This window comes from Papio anubis, chromosome 13 (assembly GCF_008728515.1).
Source record: "Papio anubis isolate 15944 chromosome 13, Panubis1.0, whole genome shotgun sequence".
In the NCBI taxonomy this organism is placed as follows: Eukaryota; Metazoa; Chordata; class Mammalia; order Primates; family Cercopithecidae; genus Papio; species Papio anubis.
Window position 1 is genome coordinate 93829971 of NC_044988.1, and position 8865 is coordinate 93838835.

The following is an 8865-nucleotide window of genomic DNA, read 5'->3' on the forward strand; positions in this document are numbered from 1 at the left end:
TGGCTAATTTCTGTATTTTTAGTAGAGATGGAGTTTCACCATGTTGGCCAGGCTGGTCTTGTACTAGTGACCTTAGGTGATCTGCCCGCCTCAGCCTCCCAAACAAGTTCAGCGTTTCTCTTCCACAGTATTGCTTGCATTAGTTCATTCTCACACTACAATAAAGAAATACCTGAGACTGGGTGATTATAAAGAAAAGAGGTTTAGGCTGGGTGCGTTGGTTCACACCTGTAATCCTAGCACTTTGGGAGGCCAAGGCAGAAAGATCATTTGAGCTCAGGAGTTGAAGACCAGCCTAGGCAACTTGGCAAAACCCCATTTCTACAAAAAAAATTAAAAAATAAAAAAATAATTAGACAAGTGTGGTGGCATGCACCTGTAGTCCCAGCTACTTGGGAGGCTGAGGTGGAAGGATTGCTTGAGCCTGGGAGGTCGAGGCTGCAGTGAGCCATGTTTGTACCACTGCACTCCAGGCTGGGTGACAGAGTGGGGAAAAAATAAAAAAGAAAAGGAAAAGAAAAAAAGGAAAGAGGTTTAATTGGCTGACAGTTCCGCAGGCCGTAGAGAAAGCACAACAGCTTCTGCTTCTAGGGAGGCCTCAGGGAGCTTTTACTGATGGCATAGGGCAAATCAGAAGCAAGTATTTTACATGGCAGAGGCAGGACCAAGAAAGAGAGAGGGGGGAAGTGCTAGATACTTTTTTTGTTTTGTTTTGTTTTGTTTTGTTTTTGAGACAAAGTTTTGCTCTTGTCGCCCAGGCTGGAGTGCAGTGGCGCGATCTCGGCTCACTGCAACCTCCACCTCCCGGGTTCAAGCAATTCTCCTGCGTCAGCCTCCTGAGTAGCTGGGATTACAGGCACCCGCCACCTGTATTTTTAGTAAAGACAGAGTTTCACCATGTTGGCCAGGCTGGTCTTGAACTCCTGACCTCAGGTGATCCACCCGCCTTGGCCACCCAAAGTGCCAGGATTACAGGCGTGAGCCACTGCACCCGGCCAGTGCTAGATACTTTTAAACAACCAGATCTCATGAGAACTCTTTCACAAGAACAGCACCAAAGGGATGGTGCCACACCGTTTATGAAGGATCCGCCCCCATGATCCAGTCACCTCCCACCAGGCCTCTCCTCCAACATGATGAATTACAATTTGACAGGATATTTGGGGGGGGGCACAGAGCTTTATTGAAATATAATTCACATATAGCTTGCCCATTTAAAGTGTACAGCTCAATGTTTTTACTGCATTCACAGCTGGGCAACCAACCATCAGCATAATCAACTTTAGAACATTTCCATCACCTCAAAGAGGTGATGTACCCCAGGAGTTACTCAGTCACATCAGGTAGAGGTGAAAAAATACAGAAAGAGATGGGGTCGGCCAGGCGCAGTGGCTCACGCCTGTAATTCCAGCACTTTGGGAGGCCGAGATGGGTGGATCACGAGGTCAGGAGATCGAGGCCATCCTGGCTAACACTGTGAAACCCCATCTCTACTAAAAACACAAAAAATTAGCCGGGCGCGGTGGTGGGCGCCTGTAGTCCCAGCTACACAGGAGGCTGAGGCAGGAGAATGGCGTGAACCTGGGAGGCGGAGCTTGCAGTGAGTGGAGATCACACCACTGCACTCCAGCCTGGGCGACAGAGCGAGACTCCGTCTCAAAACAAAAAAAAAAAGAAAGAAAGAGATGGGGTCTCACTGTGTCACCCAGGCTGGAGTACAGTGGCTCACTGCAGCCTCAAACTCCCGAGCTCAAGCAACCCTCCCATCTCAACCTCCCAAATTGCTGGGATTATAGGCATGAGCCACCACACCCTGCTGAAAACATTTTTAAGCTTTAAGAAAAGAGATGGGTTGGACGGGGCTGTGTGAGGAAAGCAAAGGAGACAGGCTGTGCCATGGCCTTGCTATGTGGCCACAGGCCCCTTCCCTTCTTTTCTCTGGTTCTTGGTTTTCTCCTCCTAATACAAATAGTATGTATGCATGTATGTATGTATGTGTGTATTATTTTGAGACTGTATGTATTATTTGAGACTCTGTTGCTCAGGCTGGAGTGTGGTGGCATGATCTCGGCTCACTGCAACCTCCGCCTCCTAGGTTCTCCTGCCTCAGCCTCGCCAGTAGCTGGGATTACAGGCATGCGCCACCACAACCAGCTAACTTCTGTATTTTTAGTACAGACAGGATTCAGCCATGTTGGCCAGGATGGTATCAAACACCTGACTTCAGGTGATCCACCCTCCTCAGCCTCCCAAAGTGCTGGGGTTATAGACGTTGAGTCATCGTGCCCCGCCAAATAGGTATTTACTGGGCACCTGCTGTGTGCCACGCTCCAGGCCAGGCACGTCACAGATCATCTGAAACCAACAGCAGAGACGTGACTTATTCAGGTCTCTACACTGGTTGGTGGCAGAGAGGGGCCTGGAATGGGGGTTGAGGGTAGGCAGAGGTTCTGACTCCCAGCTCAAGGCCATTGTACCAGCTGCTTCCATGTTTTACTTCCGGAGCTGCCTCAGTGACAGGTGGGGACAGGTGGGAGTAGGGGGGAGGGGCTTCTCTTTTCTCCCAGGCTGAGGAGGGGCCAGCCGCAGGTTGGCACAAAATCGTTGTTTCGCCCTCCGGTGGCCACAAGCAGCAGTGCAGGTGTCAGGCCTTGGGGGTCCATGAGGCAGAGTCCCTTCCCACTGTCCCCAGCACCACCACCCTCAAACACACACGCAAGGCATCTGTCTGGGTGTGACTAGGTCTGTTGGAGCATTCCAAAGCGCTCACTTTGTCAAACGTAACCTGGGTGCTGGGGGCAGGCGGGTGGACAAGTTCGTGATATTTGCAGAGATCAGGGGATTCCCGAGCCAGTTTAAGCCGAGATCAGGGAAAGCACCCTAGAAACCTGAAGGATAAGTGGAAATGAACCAGAGAAGACCAGTTCTGCCTATTCCTAAGCGGAGGGAACGGCGCACACAGAGGCCTGGGGATTTCATTCTGGCTGGAAGGTAAGGGGAAGAGGCACAGTGAAGGAGCCACAGCTAGGTAGACTGGGTGAGCCATGGGAGGAAGGGTGGACTTTCTCCTGGAGGCACTAAGGAGCCACAGAAGGATTCTGAGCAGGGGAGAGACAAAATCAGATAGAAATGTTATTATTATTATTTTATTATTTTATTTTATTTTATTTATTTATTTATTTATTTATTTTTTTTTTTTTGAGACGGAGTCTCGCTCTGTCGCCCAGGCTACAGTGCGGTGGCCGGATCTCAGCTCACTGCAAGCTCCGCCTCCCGGGTTCATGCCATTCTCCTGCCTCAGCCTCCCGAGTAACTGGGACTACAGGCACCCGCCACCACGCCCGGCTAGTGTTTTTTTTTTTTTTTTGTATTTTTTTAGTAGAGACGGGGTTTCACGATGTTAGCCAGGATGGTCTTGATCTCCTGACCTCGGGATCCGCCTGTCTCGGCCTCCCAAAGTGCTAGGATTACAGGCTTGAGCCACCGCGCCCGGCCTATTTTTTTTTTAATGTAAGCTGAATAGACGGAAATTTTAGGAAGATCAGCCCGACTGCTGTGTGGGAGAGGGGTTGGAGCAGGCCAAAGAGAAGGCTGTGCCAGTGCTGGTTCTGGGCCCATCCCAGATTCTCGAGGCCCAAAGTTTGTAGGGGCGTGAGGGAGGGGAAGGGATCCCACTTTGTCTACAGAGCGGGAGCCAAGCCCGCTCAGAGAAAAACGACAGTGACCCCAACACTCACAAATCTCTTCTCACAGCCATGCTTTATGTCCTCGAGAGAAAGAGGTGACTCTCAACATTCTGTAGAAAAGAAACAGAGTAAAGAGACAATGCCTGGGTCACATAAAAGCTGGTTGATGGCCAAGCCTCAATTCTGGGGGGATCAGGGTGACCCCAAAGTGAAAACATCCCAGTGGCTGGCTCTTCCTTCCAAAATTCCTGGCCCTGGGCTACGGGGGGTTTGGCTGAGGGGCCAAGAGTGAGGACCCAATGTCCTCAGGCCACCCTCGAGGCTCCCTTGGGTCCTGGCAGACCTCAGGCTCCCCACCCCCTGTACCCAGGCAATGAGCCCGAGGTCCGCAGTGGCTATCGCCTACCCACAGCCTGCAGGCTTTGTCCTTGGAAACAAGCAGCTTGTCAAAGCTGCCCTCTGTAGAGCGGATGGATGGCCCTTGGCTGCCAGCTGGACAATGCCCAGGCTCTGCGGCGGGGAGATTAGGCCAGCCGTGGCCCAAACCAGTCCCAACCGCTCAGGGACCTCAAATCGGGGTCCATGGATGCCCTGCCCCTCCATGGTGCTTGATCATCTTCAGGAGTGACTCCTGGAAAATGTGATCCCCTGGAAGGGAGGGAGTTGGGCTGGAGGCGCCAGGGCAGGGGCATCACCAAAGATGGGAAGGTGGTTGCTTAAGATACAGAAAGAAATTTGGGGTGGGACAGGAAAGGCACGGTGAGGAGGGCCGGAAGCCACACAAAGGAGACTGGCAGCGTTGGGGTCCGGAGGCTGTCCTGCAGCCCACTCCTTCCTTGCTTTGTGACCTTGGGCCAGTCCATTCTCCTCTCTGGGCTCAGTTTGCGCATGCATAAGATGGGCTCCTAAGAATCCCTGCCTTGAGTGAGATGGTGCAAGTGTGGGAAGGCCCAGCCAGGGCCAAGCAGAGTGGGGCTTCATCTTGGGCCTCTCCTTCCCGCACTTGTCATCTGGAGCCTCTCCTTCCCGCACTTGTCATCTTGAGCCTCTCCTTCCCGCCCTTCTCATCTTGGGCCTCTCCTTCCTGCACTTCTCACTGGCTCTGGAAACTGGGACTGGGTGGGAAGTGGGCGGGTCGCAAACAGGAGAGAACTAAGTCCTGCCCACGTTTTGCTGGACCAGGAACCTGGGAAATGCTCCGAGCTCTGCCCCAAGCAGAGGCCTCTTGTCTCTCAATTTTTAATTTGAAAATTATCAAACCCAGAGAAACCCACCAATATATCTTTCTTTGGTATATATTGATTACCCTCCTTCTTCTTAAAATAAACCATCACAAGAGCAAGACCCTGTCTCTCTCTATATATATAATAAAAATAAAGCAAAAATTGTTGCCAGCAGGCTTTTTTTTGGGGGGGAGGACAGAGTCTCGCTCTGTCACCCAGGCTGGAATGCAGTGGGATGGTAATGGCTCACTGCATCTTCAACCTTCCAGGCTCAAGAGATCCTCACACTGCAGCCTCCCAAGTAGCTGGGACTCCAGGTGTGCACCACCACACCCAGCTAATTTTTAAATTTTTGTAGACACAGGGCAGGGTCTCCCAATGTTGCCCGGGTTGGTCTCAAACTCCTGACCTCCACTAGCCTCCCATCTCAGCCTCCCAAAGTGCTATGACTACAGGCATGAGCCATGGCACCCAGCCTGGCAGGATAGCTTTTAAGTGAGTTTTGACAAGAATGATAAGTGGACTGTGTGCCAGGCACCATGTATTAGCTACGAGCTTGGTACATGTTAAGTCAAAGTCACTTAAATCTCACAGCACCTCCATGAGTTATGGACTATTTATCAACCACGCATTACAAATGAGGAAACTGGCTTGGAGAAATTAGGTGTCATGCCTTAGGTCAGAGTCAACATGAACTTGGATGAACTTGGATGGATCTATCTGCCCCCAAAGCCTGGGCCCTGGGGTCACTCAGTCTAATCTCCCTCCTAACCAGGCATCCCAGCTACTGAGGCCAGGAAAGTATGCCCCCAGTCCCTACTCCACAATTCCATGGAAGATCTTTGCCTCTGCATCCCCCCAACCCCTCAGCCTCCCTCTGCAGCCCTGGCCCTGGCTCTGCCCCTATTCCCTTCCCCCAGATAGGCCCTCTCTGCCATCCCTGCAGTACCTTTAGAATGGCCTGGATGAAGAAGATCCAGAAAGCCAGGTTCAAGGCCCGGCTCTGCCACTGGCCACCGGCCTAAGCCGGGGTGAGAGCCCTCAGTTCTCCTCTGGAAAATGGGTATGCCCGCCCCCAGCCCTTCCTCGCAGCAGGTGGAAAGTATAGGAGAAGCGTCCTGTAGGGACCCGGCCCCCGCAGGCAGTAGGCCTGACACTGAGCGCTCCCTCCTCCCCCACCATCCTGGCCTCCGAGGGGCCTGGGAAGCCCAAAGACCCTTCAGCTTCCACTAGTTTGCTCTGGATCCAAGTCTCACAGGTGACCCCTTCTAATCGGGTGACTTTAACCAGTGTGTTTGGGGAAGGTAGTGACAACAGGCCCGGGGAGAGGGACTGAAGGTCTCCTCCCACCCACCTAGAGGCAGGTCTCTGGCTGGCTGGGCTGGGTGGGGGGCCCAAGAGGGCGGGGTGGGGAGCGGAAGGGGGCGTGGCCGAGGGCGGGGTCTCCTGGGTCGAGGGGCGGGATCTCCTGGTACCAGCCAGAGCCAGCCGTCGCCTCCCGGACTTCAGTCCCCGCAGACGCCTCGCAGACGGTGAACAGCCACAGGCGCCAGGCCAGGCAAAGCAGGTGAGGAACTGGAGCTGGGAACAGGGGAGGGACCAGCGGGTGAAGGGGAGGCCCCTGACTCAGGCCCATTGGCGCCTCGCAGAGGACGGACGTGCAGTGGCGGGCAAACTTCGCATCTCCCTCTCTGGCCTCAACGAGTGTTTGGAGAGCAAGAAAAGTGGGCTGGGGGCTTGAGGGCGCGAATCCAGGCAGACGTGAACGAGGGAGTGCTTTTCAGAGTCCAAAACGCGGGAGCCTCCGAGTCCTCCGGTGAGGGGCATGTTGGATTTTCGTGCTGTCTTAAAGAGGGAAAAGGGGTGAATGATCACGGGTGATGGCTCAGATGCTGTCACCAGGTGGCAGGAGGCCGGGTGTCAGGACACCGTGTTTTCTCAGGCACATTTGTGTAATGCCAAGAGACCCAGGAGGCTCTTCCCTGCCGGCGGAGTCCCTCAGGTTGACGGGAGTGACCCCCAGATCACCCAGGGTTAGGGTATCCCCGCTGAGCACAGCGCCTGGCTGCGGCACACCCACCAGCGGGAACGGCAGGCCGAACCTGGAGGAGGTACTACTGAGAGACTGGGAGGCAGTCCAGGCAGGAGGGATGGCATGGTCACAGGTCTGGAGAAGGGAAATTCAGAAATGGACGCACCTTGGGGAGCAGGGGAAAGGTGGCGGCACCGAGGAGCGGTGGACAGGTGAGGCCAGGGAACTCGGTAGAGGCCTGAGGAAGCAGAGCCTTGGCAGAGAACACCAAGCAACACAAAGAAGCCACCTGGTCCTGAACTTCCCCACCCCCGCAGGGACCCTGAGCTCTGTTTCGCCCCTCTCTGGCCAGCGACTGCTGCTGCCTCCTCCTCTCCCAGCTCTCCAGGGCAACAGTGTTTCCTTGCTTCGGTCCTGAAGGGGCTCCTGGAGACCATCTTTTGTGCAAGTAAATGTCGTCCCTAGTGGGAGGGCCACCTGGGCTTCCAGCCCACTGGTTGGTTCCCAGCTCAGTGGGGTCTGGGAGCCAAGCAAAGGGCAAAGGGACCCTGCAGAAATCCAAGGGGGAAGCAAGGCAGGATGCCAAGCTGCTTTCCTGTGACTTTCTTTCCTCAGTTCATGTTGGCCTGCCTGTGACCCCTGCTGTCAGTCACCTGCTCTGTTGGATCCAGGATGGCACCGTGGTGCTACTGTTTCCTCTGCCTCTTGGTACCTTCACCTCTGGGAGGGCGGTGCCTGGGAGGAAGTCAAGGGGACTTACAGCTTCAAGGGTTCCAAGTGGCCATCCCACCTCATGAGGTCACTGCAAAGGTTACGCAAGATAAGCCCTGGCACAGATGGAATAAAAGCACTCACTAAGGGCGACCCCTCTTACTCATCAGCCTGTTTACTCCTCATGCAGGGAAAAGGTTCAGGGCAGTGAAGGGCCCTCCCAAGATCCCACTCTGAGTGGTGGGATTTGAATTCAGGTCTGACTGCAGAGCCTGCAGCTTCCACTGAATGCCCCCTCCCACCCACCCCCAGAGTAGGCATTCAATAACAGCTAGTGTGCGGGGAGGGCTGCCCCACCGCCACCTGTCTTCTTCTCTCCCAGATCAGAAATCTCTCTGGGACCCCCTCCAATTCCTCAGGTGAATCAAGGAATCCTTGGGGCCCAGGTTGGTATGAGGGATCCCCCCAGGGAGGGTCCCCATCCGCCAGCTAAGCAAGTCTGTGATCCAAGGCATGCATTGGCTTAGAATGCAAAGGAGGGGAAGAGTGACATTTAGTTTCACCCCCACCATACCAGGCCCTGCGAGGAAAGCTTCACTGGTTTCCATCTCATTCCTGCCATTGTGCAGATGACGAAACGAGCTCGGCAGCAGGACAGGACTCAGGGGGCCATAGACATGGTGGGGTTCAGCCCCATCCAGCCCGAATGACTCCAAGCCCAGTGTCCTTAGCTCCGCCCAGCCCTGGAAGAGTCAGATGCCCACAAAATGCACCCCCACCCGTCTCTCCTATCGTTTTTAGCCCCCGTGGCCCCCGGCGAGGTGGTGGAGACTGCAGGTGGGGTGTGCAAGTTCTCTGGACAGCGACTGAGCTGGTGGCAGGCCCAAGAGTCCTGCGAGCAGCAGTTTGGCCACTTGGCACTGCAGCCCCCTGATGGGGTTCTTGCTTCACGGCTGCGCGATCTGGTCTGGGTGGGCCAAAGAGAGGTGCCTCTGCGGAGACCCCCGCAGAGGCGTGAGTGTGGGCCCCTGGGAAATGGGAGCAAGGGGCAGAGGCTCGGGGGACCTTAAGAGATAGGAGCCCACAGTGACAATACTTGCAGAATGAGCCGGGAGTAAGACCCCATTGCATCTCCAGGTTCCCTTGCCCTGGACTGGACGTCGGGGTTTGACTCTTGGGCAGGGGAACGCTAGCCCGCATTTCCTCCTTCCTG

General features: G+C 54.7%; 1 protein-coding gene across 2 annotated transcripts; it reads left to right on the forward strand.

Annotated features, from left to right (window-relative positions):
- The first annotated feature begins 6397 nt into the window (after window positions 1-6397).
- LOC110741361 (adhesion G-protein coupled receptor D2-like) lies at window positions 6398-8739 on the forward strand. 2 transcript variants are annotated; one of them, XM_021927162.2, is made up of 5 exons: window positions 6398-6476; window positions 7259-7389; window positions 7557-7649; window positions 8035-8098; window positions 8454-8739. In XM_021927162.2, the coding sequence occupies exons 3-5, from the start codon at window positions 7614-7616 to the stop codon at window positions 8720-8722; spliced, it is 369 nt and encodes a 122-aa protein (XP_021782854.2). In that variant the 5' UTR covers window positions 6398-6476; window positions 7259-7389; window positions 7557-7613; the 3' UTR covers window positions 8723-8739. The 2 variants fall into 2 exon arrangements, with proteins under 2 accessions (XP_021782854.2, XP_021782855.2); XM_021927163.2 differs by lacking the exon at window positions 7259-7389 and having other exon boundaries at window positions 6407-6476.
- Window positions 8740-8865: the final 126 nt, after the last annotated feature.

Excerpts from the sequence above, each read along its gene's own strand:
- LOC110741361 (XM_021927162.2), top strand. The coding sequence starts at position 7,614 with ATGGCACCGTGGTGCTACTGTTTCCTCTGCCTCTTG. Across the intron at positions 7,650-8,034 it reads ACTGTTTCCTCTGCCTCTTG|ATCAGAAATCTCTCTGGGAC; the intron begins GTACCTTCACCT and ends CTTCTCTCCCAG. Across the intron at positions 8,099-8,453 it reads AAGGAATCCTTGGGGCCCAG|CCCCCGTGGCCCCCGGCGAG; the intron begins GTTGGTATGAGG and ends TATCGTTTTTAG.